Raw genomic sequence first — 20,036 nt, 5'->3', positions numbered from 1 at the left:
TGGTTGTTAGCTTCTGTTTCCATGGTGAACTGTATTTTGGGGTGTAGGCTGTTGAGGTGTGTGAGGAAGTTGTCCAGTTTTTCTTTCCCATGTGGCCAGCCTGAAGATGACGAATGTGACTTCGTCGAAACGTTGCCAAGACACTTCCAATTTTACGCGGGAGAAAACCCGAACAACCAAAGACCTATATACAAATACCCGCGAACACCTCAGAAAACAAATATATATATATATATATATATATATATATATATATATATATATATATATATATATATATTTCAAGTGGATTTACAATGAATGATGAAATGTAGTAATACCAATTATTTTTATAGTCCATTTCAAGGATTTGAAGATTACATTGTAAATGGGACACCGAGGTGCAAATATCAAGGGCTATATCTTACTATTTAGAAACCTTTAAAATACAGGAGTTAAGTTCACCTAGATAGATATAATAAACTCAACTTTTTGTGCAATCTTTCTTCATATCTATCAGTAATTGTGGTTCAGGGATAGAAAGGGTAACACTCAGTTTGCTGGTAACAGCTTTGTATGTTATGCATGAAGATATATTCTTCCAACCATTTTCAGCAGATGTTATACTATGGATGAATTATTAGATAAAACTTAAAAGAAAGAGTATTTATCTATTACTTTATAATATTCATATCCCATCTTTCCCTTGGGGACACATGGCAACATGAATGATTCTACAGATATTCTCTTTCTTAGCAATTCCAAACAATCTGCATATTGGTCACGCTCAAGGCAACTACAATTCTGTGAACATGAAGAATAGATAGAATTTTCAGCTCCTACCAGGATAGGTCATGGTCCTCCTCATGTAGCCATTCCCACATATGCAGATAAACACAATCAAAAATTTTTCCTCTGTTTATATACATTCTCTATAATACCTTTTAACAACACTAATTTAGCAGAGTTTTTTGAGTCTTGGGACATATATATGCTATAATAGATTTGGAAAATATAACTGATTAAAACTCAGGGGAGATAATAATGATTAAAGTACTCCAATATGAAAAATAAAGGAAAATTACCAAGGATCTGAATAGAAGCAAATTCCTCTATCCTCCAGAATGGGCATTGGTAAAATTCTCTGCTCAAACTTTTGAAAAATAATTGAAGGGACACAGCAAAATAGGATGAGTTATATACAAAATTTATTTCAGAGTGTACAATAGAGCACAGGTGTCAAACTTGCCACATCATGTGACATGTTGCGATGTATTGCAACTTTTTTCGCATTGTTGGAGCTGGGGTGGGCATGGCCTCTGCATGATACATTACCCAGCCTCTTCTCCTTTCCTGACATATTGAATTCTGGAGATCTTTGAAAGGTAAGTGAGCAATTGGTGATAGGAGATTGGTTTGAGAAGGCCCAACCAGCTTCAGGGACTGAAGGTGAACTTACTTTTCATGTTTCCAATGAGACTTCCAAAAAATCAAGTTTTCCCATTCAAAGAAATTCTAATGTTATATCTATATCATTCCTCTATGTGTTTATGTTCCTCTAGAAGGAGATTTTCTGCATAGGATTTTTCTTAGAGCAGATTTGACCTCTTGATTTCTCAAAGTGTAAATCAAAGGATTTAAAACTGGAGTGCAGACACTATACAGCAGAGTCATGCTCATCTCCCTTTCAGCAGATTCAGCAGCAGAGCTAAGAATATAATTAAAAATAACAGGGATGTACAAAAGAGCCACAACTGTCAGGTGGGAAGCACAGGTGGAGAAAGCTTTCCAACGGTTCTGCCACAAGCTGGCTTTGAAAAACAGGAATGTGACAATGTAAAGATAGGACAAGAGAGTAAGGAAAAAAGAGGTCAGAGCAATACCACTAGTGACAACATTAAGAAGTGTGAGGTTTAGGACTATGCTGCTGCAGGCCAACATGAGGAGAGGTTTGATGTCACAAAAAAAGTGCTGGATAAGATTAGGACCACAAAACCATGCCTGGGAGGTCACCACTGTATGCATCAGGGCATGAAAGAAACCAATGACCCAGGTGACCCCAACTAGCATAACACAAGTCAATTTATTCATGATAATGGTATAATGCAAAGGATTACATATGGCTACATAACGGTCAAATGCCATGACAGCCAAAAGCATGCCCTCACTGCTGCCCAGGAAGTGAAAGAAATGCAGCTGAGTGAGGCAGCCAACAAAGGAAATAGTTTGTTGCTCTGTTATGAACCCAGTCAACATTTTTGGCACAATTACTGTAGAACAACATATATCCAAAAATGACAGATGCCCTAGGAAAAAATACATGGGGGTGTGTAATCGTGGTTCAACAAAGGTAACTACTAAGATGGCTCCATTTCCAAATAAGCAAGTCTGGTATAGCAGTAGAAAAACTGTGAAGAGAACACGTTGCTGTGTGTGGTCATTTGTTAAGCCTAGGAGAATGAATTCGGACACCTCTGTCCAATTTTCCATTTCTGTATGAATGAAAAAACAACAACACATGAATGTTGGAAAATAGTTCCATAGCAGAATGAGACACTTTAATGGAAAATGGCTGTGCTGTGATGGGTATAAATCGTGAAACTCTTTCCCTTACCTTAATTATAATTAATAATAAATATTAATCATTCTATAAGAATATTAGTGTATTATAGTATTCATATACTATTATAAACAGAATACTCTCATTAGACAGAATTAAAATCATAGCTAAGGAAGATAGCTGATATATAAGCAGGATGAATGTTTGTAATGTTCCATATGTTTTAATTTTAATTTTAATTACTTTTAATTTTGTTTTACTTATTTTAATTTTAATAATTTTAATTTTAATTATCGCACAGTCAGCCAGATATTCAGACTGGTTATTATTATTATTGTCGTTGTAGTTGTAGTTGTTGTTGTTGTTATTATTATTATTATTATTGTTGTTGTTGTTGTTATATTGTCTTCAAATAATTTCTGGCAAGTGCCTGGATTAATCTCTGCAGTTTTCTTGGTTAGATTTCAGAAGTGGAAACCTCCCGTTACTACTTTTGCTACTGCATTCTGAACCAGCTACAACTTCCAGATTGTCTTCAAGAGAGGCCCAATGTACAATGTGTTACAATAATTCAGTCATAAAGCTAAGGCAGGATTAGAGTTCACAATCTCCTAGTTTCTAATCTAATCTAATGCTTTAATACTACACCAAATGGCTCTGTACAAATAATTATCTACTTTAATTCTGCTCATTTGAAACACATCAGTATAACTATAATAATTTCATTAAATGTTTATAAAATGTCCATCATTTTCTGTATTTTTTGAATAAAATATTTACACCTTCCTTTCTTATTAAAATCTAGAGAGAAGAAGAGAAAGACAGATACAGAAAGATGTGTTAGCAGATAAATGTCTTTTGATTTTTTAGTATAGAACCAAAAGAGAGTTCTCGGTCCAATGTCCCCTGTGTGTTTCTCCTCTTTGTACTCAGCCACACTAGGTTTAAATATGTGAAATAATACTAAAAAGATCCATTCCAGATGACATACTGATCATAACTTCCCTGTGCAATTTTCAAACCACAGCTCTTAGTATGCTCTTCAAACGTGCAGCAAAAGGAATTGAAAATGTTCCCTACAATTTACCTATGTTAAATATGATTTCCATCATTTATTTTTAACCTTAAAACTATGTCAGAGTTTTGATTTATTAAATCTCTTTTATTTCTCTCTCACACACACATATCCCCAAAAGTGGACAACTGATGTGTCTGCAGTGGGAGCTACAGAACATCCTCTAATCAACATTTTTCTATTGACCTTAAGTGGCGGCATTCAGAGTGATGTGTCTCCTGATTTTTGCCTTCTTCTTGCACTGGCTAAGATCTTCTCTGCCTAAATGAATGAGATATAATGGTAATAATCCATGCCCAGTATCTCAAGCAAGCTTAACAAGGAAGCTAAATTTGTTGAGCTTTCAACACTGTATCTTGGTTTACAGTTTTATATATTAATCTATGGTTATGGGTGCATGTTGACATTTTTGTCTAATCTTATCCAGTGAATGATCCCATAGTTAAAGAAAACACCTGTTTTCCAAATCATTCCTCTAGCACAGGAGTATCAAACTGCCAGCCCACAGGCTGGATGCGTCATAGCAAAACAGCACCCACCCCATTGCCAGCAATGGAAAAAAAGTTGTGATATATCATGACATGTCACATGACGTCACCCCTGCTCTAGCAGTATAAACACATTTTTTAATGCAAATAGCTGCTCAGGAAAAGTTTTTAACAAAGTGGAATTCAATGTTATACTCCACTAACTTCTATGAACTAATCTGCAGTTTAAGATCTAAATAAGGTTACTGAACAGTTGGAAGATTTATTCTTTACTATGGGCTCTTCTCTTAGGGGGATCCTGGAACCCCACAGAGCGCATCCCCAGGTGGCAGATTGGAGGGCTCTACCCATTATACTATAATGGTGGGTTGGAGGGAATCAAATACCTCCCGTGGACCAACAGGCCTGGTGAGTGGCAGCTGGCTCCCCAGTATCGACTGAAGGCAGAAACCATATTGGTTGGAACAGATTCAGAAGAACAGCACATGGTGTGGTGGCAGCCAGTTAAACAGCATGTCCACAGCGTGTGCACATTCTCATCTAAGATAATTTCCCCCTCTTTGTCAACTAAGTTATTGTTTTTCTTTTTGTAGAGGCCTGCTGCTTCTTTTGCTTTTTTCTGTAAATGAGATCCAGGCAGAAAAAGAACATTGTGGCTTCAAAATCTAAGGGACTGATTTGGACAAAACTCAGCAGCACTTTTTCGTGCGGCTGCTGATAAAAACAGGATCGCCAACATAATCGCCAACATCCGATAACAGATATGGCACAAGAAGAAGAAGAATGGGCTCTTGGTAAAGAGCACATCAGAAAGTGGTGAACTTCATCAGTTCACATTCTTTCTACTGTATATTCACAAGCTTATGCTTATCATATCTGTTTTTCTGATTCTCCACCATAAAACTTGCAGTTTTATGCAAGTTTATGAAGTGAAATTACACACATACACATATCCATACATATATTTCCGAACACCCTCAGTTACTTGTAGTCTACAAAACCTAAACTGAGGTTTCTACTCTTACATTGTTTTCTTCCTCTAAATGGCAATACAAGCTTTTAGCTTACGATTCCTTTCTTTCTACAATATGAGATAAAAGAAAAAACATCAATGAACATGTGAATCATATGAAATGAAATGTGTAAACCTTCACAATGAGAAAAAAAAAATCAAGGATTTGTAAGCAGCCTTAAGTAAGAAATGATTTGCTCCTAAAGTTCATACCTGGATAGATTGCATTTTTTGTTCATTCATACAATCAATGCATTCAGACAATTACAATGAGACATTGATGTTTCTCCGCTATTGCTGAAGTTAAAAGAAATTGTATTGTCTCTGTTCTGTTTAAAAGCACCATATTATCAGTACTGCTGACACTTAAAACATAAAATATATTAGGAGAAAGGAATATCTGTGGAGGTAATTTAAATCTTGGAATATTTTCTAATTCAGGAGTCATGAGAGAATTTATTCACTTAGAAAACAAATGGCTAATTGGCTCTCTGGAGAAATGATTGTATTTATCTTGTTTACTTTTTGACTATAATTTAACTTCTGACTTGAAATCCTATTTCTTCATTTCATTAGACATTTTGGATATCAATCAGAGTAAGTGTATTTTTTAAAAAGGAAATAATTCTTATATAATTATAATTGTTCAAAACACATTCAGATATAACCCAGGAACAATCTGGAATTAGGATAAGTATCCATAATTCTCAGTTTTCATAACTAAAATTATTATTTTTTGTTATTTTTCCCTTATATCAGCAACAGCAAGTTATTACTGTGCCACTGTTAACAGATCTTATAGATTCAGAGGATGTGGATATAAACTTAAGTTAAGATGCAAAGGACTTACTTTTTATTAAAGTCCAGGAGTGCATCCTGGCTATGGAATCTTGTAGATACACAGTAAGGTTACCAAAAAAGGAGAATATTTGTAGTTCAGGGTTGAAATGAGGGGTCTTGGGTACCCTCTGACCTTGGTTGTTGTTTTTTTGTTGCAAAGTTTTCATTCTCCAAACTAGGTAACATCATCAATGCACTGATGATGTTACCTAGTTTGGGGAATGAAACTTCTGCAAAAAAACAACCAATCTCAGAGAACACCAAAGACTCCACAATAAGATTGTTGTATGAAAATAGATCTCAGAATTCACTTTTGAATGTCTGTCATCAGATACTTTTGCAGAATACACTTGTAATTAGGAATAAATTTGTCCCTTGTGGAAAGAAGTTCTATTAAACTGATAAATTCAATTCTCACCAAGGTGGCTGTTATTGATCTGGAAGTCAAGAGAAATATTTCATAAAATTTCAAACTTTTTCTGATTTCTAGGACATGCTGATGGTTGTGAGGTAATACTCTGAAATAAAAATGCCATGCATTATCTATTTCAGAACAATATGGTATATATATAGTATATTTAGAGAAAGAAATGGAGAAAGAGAGAAAAGGAGGAGATAGAAAAACAACATAAATTTCATCAACATTATAAATAATTTATTTAGGGAGTAGTAAAGTCTTTCTAAAATCCTTAGTTGGCTTTCCTTTCCTCTTTACTTCCATTTAAGTCAGTGGTTCTCAACCTTCCTAATGCCGCGACCTTTTAATACAGTTTCTCATGTTGTGGTGACCCCCAACCATAAAATTATTTTTGTTGCTACTTTATAACTGTAATTTTGCTACTGTTATGAATAGTAATGTAAATATCTGATATGCAGGGTGCATTTTCATTGTTACAAATTGAACATAATTAAAGCATACTGATTAATCACAAAAACAATATAGCAATGTTCGCTGGAGAAACTTACTCTTCCTTGCTCAAAAATGTTGGGAGGGAGGGAAGGGGAAGGAAGGAAAGAAGAATGAAGGGGAAAGAAGGAGAAAGAGATTGAAGTGGAAGGGATGGAGATGGAGATTGAAGGAAGGAAGATTGAAGGGGAAAGGAAGGGGATGGAGAAGGAAGGAGATTGAAGGGGAAGGAAGGAAGGAAGGAAGGAAGGAAGGAAGGAAGGAAGGAAGGAAGGAAGGAAGAGAGAGATTGAAGAGGAAGAAATGGAGAAGGAGATGGAAGGAAGGAAAGAAGGAAGGAAGGAAGATTGAAGGGGAAAGGAAGGAGATGGAGAAGGAAGGAGATTGAAGGGGGAAGGAAGGAAGGAAGGAGAGAGAGATTGAAGGGGAAGGGATGGAGATGGAGATGGAAGGAAGGAAGGAAGGAAGATTGAAGGGGAAAGGAAGGAGCTGGAGAAGGAAGGAGATTGAAGGGGAAAGGAAGAAAGGAAGGAAGGAAGGAAGGAAGGAAGGAAGGAAGGAAGGAAGGAAGGAAGGAAAGATTGAAAGGGAAGGGAAGGAGATGGATGGATGGAAGGAAGGAAGGATTGATCTTTGGAGAATCATGTTTTTTCAGATGGTGAATAACTGCAACTCCCAGCATTCCCCACTCTTCCAAAGTGCTTTTTAGGGCTGCTGAGGATGGTAGTTCAGTAAGGTCTGGAGACACACACAGATGTCCTCCAATGGTGAAGGAAGTGGGCTGGGCAGTGTGGGGGAGGCTCCGGCATGGCGCAGAGGGTGGCCGGGGGTGGAGTGCGGCCGGGCAACCAGGAGGTGTGGGGACCAGCTCGGCACCGCAGTTCAGCTCAGCTCAGCCAGAAGCAGCAGCAGCAGCAGCAGTGTGTTGCTAGAGCAGGGCAGGAAGAGGGGGGGTAGTGGCAAATCATGAAAGCAGTGTCCACACATTCAGGGTGCAAACGCCTTGGATGGTTTGGCTCCCCCACCCCTTTATTTACTTATCTGCCACAAGCTCGTGCAAACAAGCCCCAAGGAGTTCTGAACAAGTGGTCATTAAAAAAAAAAAAAGCTTTAAGCAATGAGGCAGAAAGGGAACTTGCTCACAGCTCTTTTTTTTTCCCCTTTCTTGGTGACTGGGAAGGCAGCAGCCAGAGACGCTGCTGCACAAAGGAAGGCAGAGAGAGTGGTGAGGGGTAAAACCTCACTCAACTTTTGCTCTTATCAGACCCTGTTCCCTTCTGGTCAAGCCCCACCCACCCATCAACCCCCTTCACCTCCTGCTACAGATCAATGCTACCCCTTGGGAGTATTTTGCCAGGCTTTTTTTTTTAACCTTGGCCCTGCGCTTCTCCCAGACAGAAGCCAGGCAAGACGACCTGAAAGATGCCGAGCAGGAGGTTCATAGCTGTGGCAATGCGGCAGTAGCTGCTCTGCAATGGGTAGCGCAGCTCTGCCATACTGCTGAGGCAGCTGCTTTCCTGTCTGCCTGAGCTGGCTGGAGGAACTAGCCTTGAGCAGAAATTCTCACTAGTGTCTCGGTTCCTAAGACCATCGGAAATATGTGTTTTCCGATGGTCTTAGGCAGCACCTGTGAAAGTGTTGTTTGACCCCCAAAAGGGTTGCGATCCACAGGTTGGGAATCACTGATTTAAATATTTAAAATTGAAACACTATAGGTTTATATGTAAAGAAGTTTGCACTGGGAAAGAGAAAGCACATTTTTCTGGAAGAAGGAGAAAAAGAAGCTTTATTCATGCAAACATATTGTCATATAGATATATGCATATAGATATAACTTTAAATTCCAGTTCCCTAAACAATATCAGCTAATTTAAATGATTTTTTTAAATAAAATAATGTACCATTGTTATCTAATACTGGATAAATTGTCAAAAATGAATAAAGATATTTCAAATATATTTTGGAAATGTAAATGTAAAAAAGGAACTTTTTACCATTTATGATGAACCTGTGACAAAGCAAAGAAATATTTGAGTAGGATTCACATCTTAATATAGGTGAGTCTTAAAGCAAATAAGAAGATAAAACCAGATACTTTCTTTTAGTCTTAATGGACAAATATACATATATTTTAAAAAAGTGATATATATACTGACAGCAGCAAGAATGTTTTATGCATAAAAATGGAAAAAATACCTTAATTCTCTCAGTGGATGATTAGCTGCAAAAGCTGATGGAGTTAGCAGACATGGCTAAATTGTCTGCTTTAATTAGAGAAAAGAATACAACTAACTTTTTTTCTACTTGGAAACAACTTCAGGACTTTGTTCTTGAGGTGGAAAAAAATTAAACTTTGATTTTGAGTTTTGCTGATTAGATATGTTTGTTGTTACAGAAATGGTTAGTATATATGTAATTCCTGGTGCAGGATTCTGACCATAAGACTCTGTTCATCATCTTCAGGATCCTTCTTTTTTTTTCTCCTATAGTCTTGTAACCAACTTAAAAAAACCTAAAATGAATCTATCAATCAATCAAACAATCAATCAATAAATAAACAAATCAAAGAAGCAAATAAAAATAGATTGTGTGTAACAAGTGACACTTATTTAGAATAGTTTTCTTCTCTTCTCTTTCTTTATATAGACTATAAAACCTGACTACCAGATTCAGAGGCATTGGAACTTGGTATCCTTATTTAACTTCACCCTGTATCCAATCTACTGTGTCTTTTTAATGGCAAGGGAGAGAGAAAGGGGAAGGTTAAAAGTAATTTAGTGAAATTAGAATAGTAAAGTTTGTATCAAGAGCATAAAGTGTCAGCTGGGACAGAAGTATCAAAAGGTTCAAGGTAACAAATAATAAGGACAAATCCACCAGCTTCACTATGGTACTGCAGCCACCCAGATGTCTTTCAACATGTGAATCCTAAATCCTAAAGGAATCCAGAATCTTAAAAGTGGCACCAAATTCAACTGTAGAGATGGACTGTCAATTGAGGAAAAAAAGATTTTTTCAAGGACTTCTTAAAGAAACAGAAGGAGTGATAAGCCAATAAATAGGAAATAGCAAGGGACCAAGAGATTTCCTTAACAATGGATGAAAGAAGGTATGTTATGGGAACCTGGAAAACTACTAGGTGGACAAATTTCAAGTGGAAGGGAAATACAATATAAAGTAGGGAAAATGGGGAAAAGATAAACGGATAAGAAGAAAGGAAGAAATAATCCCTGCCATTGCTTCTTACTGATTCTATGTAATCTGAATTCAACAAAAAGACTCAGAAAGGAAAGGAATAGCTTAGTGTTATATGGAAAGCCTTATTTGTCAACATTTTACCTAAAATTTCACCTATGTCTTTTTGAAAATAGTTCGTCTTGAATGCATAGAACTACATAGATCAGGAGAGAATATTTGTGAAAGAAAAACGAGATTATGAAAATAGAAAAACCCCAAAATCTTTATTTAATATTTTCCACATAATATAAATGCATAGGCAATCTTTTGCTTTTGTAATTCCAAGTGATGAACACTTCCTTGTTTATATCTGATGAAAAAAGTCCCAACGATTGCCTAGGAAGATGATATGGGAACATTCCTTCAAAACAATGGGTTAAATTTCCAAAATGTTTTAATATCCCCAAAATTAATCTCTTTCTTTATGTATCATCAAATAAACCGGGATTCATAACTGCTTGCATGAAGTTTAAGAGTTCAAAAGTTCAACCCACAGCAATATGTAGATATATAATAACTTCAGTGAGTACTACAATTGTCATCAGATGAAAGAATGCTTTAAAAAATTACCCTTCCTAGTATTCAACAAACACATCAGCATTAAATATATATATATCAGATATTTGTATCAATTGTATTAATTTATATGTTTGGTCCTTTTTGATGCTTTAGTCATAGGACAATAATCAGTTTACAACAATATTTTTAAACAATACTACTAAAATCAAGTATCTATCTAAGTATCAAACAATGTCAAACATCTGCTAAAAATATTATAATAAAATCCATACTTATATGGAATACCAAATGACATTGTCACAGTAATAAAAACTGTGGCCTGAAGAGCTACAATATGGAATCCACAAAGTTTGAACTTCTGGGGTAAAGGATGGGGGTGGGGAGAACAAAGCATGAAAACCCCATTATGCAAATGTCATGACATGTGTTTCTATCAGGTGTTGTGGCACAAATACATAACTGCAGTATTATAATTATGATGACATAATTATATATTTCTTAATTTTGAACTTGTAGCAGTTTTCATGGATTTGTTGGCCAAATATATGGACTATAGAAATCTAGAAAAAAAAATGTCCTATTATATTAAAATAAAATATATCCTCCCATAATTTCTTTAACAATAAAGATGATTTCTTCAATTCATATGTAATATCTCAATGTTTGACACTGTTTTTTTAATAACAGCTCTTACTTCTTTGTTCCTTAGAGTGTAAATCAGAGGATTCATGACTGGAGTAACAATAGTGTACATAAGAGTTACCATTATTTCCTGCTGCAGTGATTGTCCAGAAGAGGGAGGAACATAAGTCAAAATGGCCCCTGCATAGAAAAGAGTCACAACTGTGAGATGTGATGCACATGTAGAAAAGGCTTTTGTTCTACTTTCCTTGGTTTTAACTTTTAAAAAGAGAAAGGAGATTATATAGATATATGACAGAAATGTCAGGATGAAAGGGAGCAAAACAATTAAACCAGTGATGATATTGAGAAGGTTGAGATTCAGTGTGATACTACAGCATGCCAGCTTCAAGAGGGGCTTAATATCACAGAAGAAATGTTGTACAGTGTTGGGGCCACAGAAATGTATCTGGGAAGTCATAACTGTATGCATTAGAGCATGTAAGAATCCAGTGGTCCAGGTAGTTATCACTCCTCTAATGCAGGCTGTCTTATTCATGATAGTGGTATAACGGAGTGGATTACATATTGCTACACAGCGGTCATATGCCATGACACCCAGCAATAAAGCTTCGCTGCTTCCTAGGAAGTGGAAAAAATGGAGCTGAGTAAGACATCCAATAAAAGAGATCCTCCAATATCCCACAAGAAAGCCAGTCAACATCTTGGGTACAGAGACTGTAGAGTAACAAATATCTAGGCAAGAGAGGTTTACAAGAAAGAAGTACATAGGTGTATGAAGACGTGGTTCACTCAGCGTTATGACTAAAATGATGGTATTTCCTAAGAGGCTGGCAAAATAGAGTAGCAAAAAAAGAAAGAAGAAAAAGATCTGAAGTTCAGGGATGTTAGTCAGGCCTATAAGGATGAACTCATTCACATTTGTCTTGTTTTCCAACACTGAAAAATATAAAAAGAAATGTTGCCACTACTATTACTCTATTATTACTGATAATTCTAAACAATATTTGATAATTCTATATTCACAGAAAGTAAGGATGGATGGAGGGAGAGAGGGAGGGGGAGGTGGGATGGAACGAATGTGAGTTAAGACTAGAACATCTAAAAAGAGACTGAATTTCTAGAGTTCTATACATTTCTTGAGAAATTTTAAATACTGTTTGGTTTGTTAAAAAGCTTCTTGTGAGAAGCATGTCAGAAATGGAAAAATACTTTAATTCAGGACAAATGTTTTCACTTTGATTTCTCACTGCAATAACAAAATTATATGTGAGCCCATACACAAATGTGTATTTATGTTTATGTATTTGTATGTGGTTTTGTGTGTATGAGAGAGAGGTGGAGGAAGAGTAAAGAAAGAAACAGAAATCAGAGGGACTGAGTTGTTAGTGATTGAGCAGAAAAGCAATTTTGGAGTGATAGTGAACAGCTCAGTCAAAATCTGAAACCAGTTTGCCATTACTACTTAAAAGATAAGTTCCATTCTTGAAATTACTAGAAAGAAAACTCACAATATTGTGATGTTTTTACAAAATCTGTAGTGATACTATATTTGGAATGTTGCAGATAGTTCTTATCACAATACCCTAAATAGGATAGTAAAGATAAGAAAAGTTACAAAAAGAACAATCAAAACCTTTAAAGGAATATATAAAATATTAAAAAAAATATTCTGCCTACGTTTTTTCTCTTATCAGAGATTTAGTTACAAGTATATTCTGCATATTTCATCAAGCACATTTTGCATTCCAATTCTTTTTTTCCCTTTCAACAATTTTTACCGATTTCAATATGTATAGATAATCTATTTTTGATGACAGATGTGAGCACATTAAACTTAATATAATCACCTTATATTCTAAGTATAAAAATGCTCAGAAACCAACTACTTGTTTTGAACTAATTGAAAAATAACAAATGGAAAAACTGTTGTATTCATGACTGAAGAAAAGCCTGGTTACCATACTAGTTAGGAAAAGTTATTAACACACTTTTATGCTTTCATACTTGCAGTTATACAGTTCTCTCCGAATTCTTGGCAACCTTCTAGGTGACATTCTAAAGGAGCCAAGATATTCTCCTTTATTTATCTTAATCCCTCTGCATAGAGTCATTTCAAAGGGGAAAATAAAAAAAAGATGTTAATTGCTCTCCTTGGAATAATACATGTGTTCGATGTAGTGCTAAAAAACAAAAATCAGCCCATGTCCATCTAGAATGGGAATAGGAATATGATGGGGGGTTTTCTTCCAGTGCCCAAATAAAAATAAGCCATAAATGTTTTAAAAAATGTCCCTTAGAAATAATATTATTAAGACACTTATGTTATTGCTGCCCCTTTTTTTCTTGTGAGTTAAGTTTCTTTCTCTTCTACAGTAATTGATTAGGAAATGGGATCATCCCTAAATTCTCTGGGATCATCCCTAAATGTCTTTGCTTATTGGTGTGAGCAGCAGGTGTCTTTACAATTTCTGTTATTTTATGTGGCATACTCTCAGTTTATGTTACAAAGATCTCCTTTTAATAGGTAAACTTGTTTTTGAAGTTAAAGTTTTGAAGATCAAGATCATTGAGCTGTGAACAGGCATTGCTTAATTATGAAGTCAGTTCAGTGGTGGGATTCAGCCGGTTCGCACAACTTCGGCAGAACCGGTAGCTAATTTTTTGTTGCCCAGGCCCAGAATGGACTTCTAGATGCGGCATTCACACAGAGAACTAGTTGTTCATGTATTTGAATCACACCAGTGAGTCAGTTGTATGCTCCTTTTTCCAATTCAGATCATTCCCCATCTTGCATAAGCAACACACTTGCTGAACAAATAGATGTGGGAGGCATTTTCTATCAGAAAAATATATAAACTGTTGACTTTCATTTTCTGCTGTAAATCCCATTCCAAAGAGTTATAAAAAGTTATATGTGTCATGTCCATCTAGAGAGTAAGTAGGATCAGAGTTATTTACTGAAGTTTTCTATTTATTTTACATTTATCCATTTTCTGCTGCTTCAAAGGCTTGGGTGAAGTGTATGTTGTGGAGTGTATGCACTCTCTATTACATTTTCCCCATTTTTGAGGCCTGTTTAATATTTTCTTAAGTTGCAACTGTAGCAGATAGATGACCTCCCATACATTACAGTGCATAGAAAGTAAACTAAAAGTATATCAAAATGAAACTAGCAAGACAAAAGAACATCCAACATCCATTTTGAGGCCACTTCCAATTATTAAGACTGCGGGAGAAGGGCCTAATGCTAATGCTGGGAAAGATTGAGGGCAATAGAAGAAGGGAACGACAGAGAATGAGGTGGCTGGATAGAGTCACTGAAGCAGTAAGAGTGAGCTTAAATGGACTCCAGAAGAGGGTAGAGGATGGGAAGACCTGGAGGAACATTGTCCATAGGGTCACAATGGGTCAGACATGACTTCACAATTAATAACAACAATTGCACAAAAGCATTATCTGCTACAGTTGCAGATATTTTATAAGATTAGACCTGAGAGACTGTATAATGAGAGAGACTCTTCTGTACATACTGAGATTGGTAGATTCCTTGAGGTTATTCAACAAGTGGCCTCAAGATAATGATGGATGAGCAGTCTGAATCTATGTTACATTTTATGTTCTTTTAGCTTATAGTGCAGACTTGTCAAATTCGCAACATCATGTGACGTTGCGCGACACATTGGGACTGTTTTTCCATTGCTGGCAGTGAGTGGGCACAGCTTCCACATGACACGTAAGGCCCACGGGCCAGCAGTTTGACACCCCTGTTGTAATGCCAGATGGATTTACCCTCTCTGTTTTCCTGATAGAAAGTAATGAAAACTTTCTCTGCTCCCATGAATTTGTACATCTGGGACACTAATTTTGGATTAGCATTTGGATCACTACAATTATTGAAACCACAGTGATTTATTTTAATGTTTGCTATGTCCCTATGGATTAACAAACATTGCTTGCAAATGAGAATTGTTAAATGATCTGGATTCACTACAGTAAACAGCTTTTGCCTATAACTTAAGAGATTCATAATTAGGACTACAGCAATAGAACTGAAGCATGTTATAAGTCTGATAAGATTTATAGAGACACAGGCCAATTTGCCTAGAATGACAATTACATTAAATATTGCTCCTACTGAATAATGCTACCACTAAAAAAATTGTGATGTGTGAAAGCCAAAGTGCTGCCAAACATCTGTACAACAATAATATCATTATTTTCAGGTTAAATCGCTGGAGCAATCAAAAATTTTGAAATTAACTATAACTGTCTAATATATCTTGCTTGTTCACATAATGAATTAGCTTCTCTTTCTATTGTACTGTTACCATCTGAAACTATGTCCATATACCTAAGATCAATAAAACCATTATGTTTTTCCCTGAATATTATTTGATCGGTGACTATATTTTTGGTGGGATTTTTTTCTACATGTTCTGCTTTTTCTAATGATGTAGCTTTTGAAAAACACCCCTTGTTCTTTTATGTGCATGGCTGGAGGTAAGGCTTAATATCATTGTTTTTCCTTTTATAAAATATGAAAGTTTTCTCTTTCTGCAAGTCATTTTTTTAAAAAATCCAATCTGTCACAAATACAAAAGTCTCTATTCTCAAACATTTTCATAAGCCTGACATTTTTCCAAACAATACTTTCCAGTGAACATTGTAGAATTAGATGATTGTATATCACCCAGATTAGTCTAAAATATACCTTCATCATAAAGGATGAGGGGTTTTTGGATTTAGATTAAACCTGACATCTCTAGACAATTTAGCACAGAATTTATATGATAGCAGAATTTAGTCTTCAAAATAACTCTCAAATGGACTCTCATTTTAAAGCTTTAAAGATCTTGGTTTTATGTTGCAAGATTAATTTCTAAAATTAATCAGAGTGAATTGAAAAAGATGTAGCTTATTTACTGAGAGTTTTCTCTATGGAATCCATGCACCATTCTGAATTCAGAACCCCAAAATGCCAGTCCTTACATTTTCAGAGCTCTGACATAATTCAGTGATAACAAGTATATTTATGTTATGCCTGCTCAAAATGATTTCTAACAATGAAAGACCTAGAGGTCTATGATGTGGATTGCTTCATTTTTAACAAAATTAGAACAAAACTGTACACAAATATACATATATACACTTAGATTCAGAACAAAATTTCCACAATAGAAGGAGATGTTTTTAAAAATATATTGTTTGTAAAACTTATATGGAAACTTTGAGACTCATAATGCTATTAAAGTTTATTGTATTCTAGCAGGGCTACCCGATTCTGTAATAGCTTTGTTCTCTATGCCATCCATCTGGTAATCTCGCAAGATTTGTTTTTTCTCACTATGCACATCTATACATAAACCGAACTAACTGTTGTTTTTCTGTGTCATATAATATATGTGGGTATATGCATAATTCTGTATTTATTTATTTATTTAGTGTTATTTATGTAGTGTATATCAGAGATGGTGACCCTTTGAGAGCTGAATGCAATAAAAATTCATTTTAATGTATGTTAATTAGTGTACATTCAAAGTGACAATAAAGTTTCTATTCTATTCTATTCTATTGCATTAAATCTTTTGTGTCTTTCTCCTTTTTTACTGATTTTTTTTCTTTGCTATTGATTTTCATAATGGTTTGGCAAGTACTCATTATTTTTCAGAGCCTACAAGGTTTTTAGTAAACCCATTAGATAACAAACTGTTGTCTTTTTATTACATTTCTTAGCCATTTCCCAACATTTGTGAAATAAATAATGAAGACATTTTCATATATTTGAGTGAAACTAAATCAAATATATACTGATTGTCACTGAAAAATTGTATCACTTAGGGATAAAAAATAGAAATATTGTTATTTCTAAATTTCTTATTAATAAAAACACTACTTTCCACAATATTTAAGATCTCAATTCAATTTTTAGAATTCAGCCAAAGAATTACCAACATATTTTGGCTGCTGTGTTTGCTGTTCATGAAATCAACAAGAATCCTATTCTTCTTTCAAACATAACTCTGGATTTCCACATAGTTGACAACCATTGCATGAGAATTCTAATTTATTTTAAAAGATTGCATATTTCCTAAGAAGCTGGCCAAATAGAGTAGCAAGAAGAAAAAGCATTTTAAGTTAAGTCTAACTTCCATGAATTGGAATGCATAGCTTGAGAATTAAGCAGGAGAAGATTCACTCTGTAATGATAAGTCTAGCAACATCTAGTAATGGTCCTGTGATAATTGGGACATCTTTAAGATAATATTTTCCATTGACCCAATAGTTTCCTGTTGAGCTACTCAGTCCTTCAACTAGTAAGACAAAATCTGTTTAGAACATATAATGTATTGCCCTATCTAGTTTTATACATCAAATGCCAAATAATATAATTCTGTTAATTCTAATATCATGGATTAGTCAGTAGACAATCTGCCAGACATCACTAGTTAAAGCTTTTGAAAACTCTTAAATTATACAAATCTCATGTATGCTATATTACAATAGTCAATCAGTAGTGTCATCTGGATTTACTCTGTAATAAATCTTTCTAATTTTCCTGATAAAAAGTTATGAAGACTTTCCCCTTCCCTCACAAAGTTGATACCCCTGGACAATCTGGTATTTGGATGACTACAATTATTGAAATCACATTGATTTATTTTAATGTTTGCTATGTCCCTGTAGATTAATAAACATTACTTGCAAATGACATTGGTTGAATTATGTGGATTCGCTACAGTAATTATTTAGCTTTTGCATATAACTTAAAAGATTTAAAATTACAATTGCAGCAATAGAACTGTTAGATTGATTTATAGAAATGCAAACCACTTTGCATGGGATAATAATTAAACATTACTTCTACTGAAAACTAAAATATAATGCATGAAAGCCAAAGTACTGTAAAATATCGGTACAATAATACCTTTATATTGCCTTGTTAAATCTCTTAGGCAGTTAAAAAAATGGATATTAACTATATATATTGTTAAAATAAATTGCTTGCTCACATAATGAATATGCTTCTCTTTCCGTTGGTACTGTTACCATCTGATATTACTTCTAGGAATCTAACAATTAGTTATGGTGCAGACAAACACCTGCCTGAATATTACTTGAAGGGGGACTATATTTTTGGTGGGATTTTTTCTATTCATACTGTTTTTTTTATGGTGAGGGAACTTTTGAAAAGCCTCCTTTGTTCTTTAATGTGATTAGAAAGAGGCAAGGGTTATTATCATTGCTTTTCCTTTTGTAAAATTTGAAAGTTTTCCTATAAGCAAGCAATTTTAAATAGTTAGAAAGTTATAATAATTTTCATATGCATGGCATTTTTTAAAACCATATTTTCCAGTGATAAGTTGTACAATTAGTTGACCGTATGTCTGTCAGATTGATCTAAAATATAATTTCAGCATGAAGAATAAACAGATCTTTTGATTCATACTAAACTGAGCAATGTTCAGGCAACTGAGCACAAAGCTATTATAGTAGAAGAGTTAATCTTCAAATTCTCAAATAGACTTTTATTGTAAAGCTTTTAGGATCTTGGATTTAGCTCACAAGATTAATAATTAGAATTAGAATATTGTTATTCTAATAATGATCAAAACAAAGCAACAGTGAGAGTATTTATCCGGACAATTTTCTAAGTATACTACATGCATTATTGTGATCTTAGATACTTAATCTCAAACCACCAATCCTTACATTTCTAGACCCTGGCATAACTCAGTTATAATGAATACATAGATGTTGAGTCTTCCCAAAATGATTTCCGACAATGCAAGGTTTAAAAGGCTATGATGTGGAATGCTTCATTTCTCAGAAAGTCAGAATAATAGCAAATATATAATTACCAAATGATAACTTAAGGTTCAATTTCAGTAAAAAGGTTGAGTAGACATTCAAATTCAAGACAAAATGTCTGCAATAGAATAAGATCATGATTCTTGAACATATTGTTTGTGATTCTTACCCTGAAACATTAAGGGGCATAACACAATTGGAGTTTACTGCATTACACTGTGTCTTTTCACCTTTCCACATTGATTTTTTTTCTCTGCTACTTATTTTTGTAATGAATTCACAAGAAATCATTACTTTCCAAGGCCTTTCTGCTTTTCAAAAAAAAAAAAAAAAAATCCTTTAGAAAAGAAGCTGTTGTCCTTTTATTTCATTTCTTAGATGTTTCCCAACAGTTGTGAACTAAATAATTAAGGTATTTGCTTACATCTGAATCCAAATCAAAGATAAACTGATTATTACTAAGGAATTCTACCACTAAGTAATATAAAATAGCAATATTGTCATCTGTCGGTTTTTATTAATAAAATTGTCACTTTCCAGATCATAAGATCATAATGTGATTCCACTTTCAGAATACAACCAAAGAATTATCAGCATATCTTGGCCACTGTATCTGTTGTTCATGAGATCAAAAAGGATCCTATTTTTCTATCAAACATCACTCTGGGTTTCCACATAGTTGACAACTATTACATGGGAATTATGACTTATTTGTATACATTGCAGCTGCTTATTACACAAGAAAAAGGAAAGTATAATTATAGATGTGATGCACAACTCTTGGCCATTGTTGGGGGACTTGGCTTTGAAAATTCTATCCAAATTTCAAAAATTGTAGGCATTTACAAGATATCACAGGTATGAATATTCTGAAAGTTAAGTTATGTCACCTTCCATGGATATTCAGCTGACAGTTAATACTACATGAAATTCTAATTAGATTAGTATATGAGGTGTGTATGTCT

General features: G+C 34.6%; 2 protein-coding genes across 2 annotated transcripts; both read right to left on the bottom strand.

Annotated features, from left to right (window-relative positions):
• Positions 1-1,223: 1,223 nt before the first annotated feature.
• On the bottom strand, positions 1,224-5,472 carry LOC120298038 (olfactory receptor 12D2-like). Its single transcript, XM_039321377.1, has 2 exons — positions 5,328-5,472; positions 1,224-2,471 (listed from the first exon to the last, which is right to left on the bottom strand). The coding sequence occupies exon 2, from the start codon at positions 2,467-2,469 to the stop codon at positions 1,528-1,530; it is 942 nt and encodes a 313-aa protein (XP_039177311.1). The 5' UTR covers positions 2,470-2,471; positions 5,328-5,472; the 3' UTR covers positions 1,224-1,527.
• A 5,777-nt stretch (positions 5,473-11,249) lies between these two features.
• On the bottom strand, positions 11,250-13,291 carry LOC120298052 (olfactory receptor 12D2-like). Its single transcript, XM_039321401.1, has 2 exons — positions 13,267-13,291; positions 11,250-12,198 (listed from the first exon to the last, which is right to left on the bottom strand). Coding segments are annotated over exons 1-2 (945 nt in total). The 5' UTR covers positions 13,268-13,291; the 3' UTR covers positions 11,250-11,254.
• Between the last annotated feature and the right edge of the window lie 6,745 nt (positions 13,292-20,036).

The sequence above is a fragment of the Crotalus tigris genome, unplaced genomic scaffold, assembly GCF_016545835.1.
Source record: "Crotalus tigris isolate CLP2741 ecotype Arizona unplaced genomic scaffold, ASM1654583v1 scf7180000023738.1706062, whole genome shotgun sequence".
Lineage (NCBI taxonomy): Eukaryota > Metazoa > Chordata > Lepidosauria > Squamata > Viperidae > Crotalus > Crotalus tigris.
Note: the sequence above shows the minus strand (reverse complement) of the source record. Positions and strands in the feature narration are given on the sequence as shown.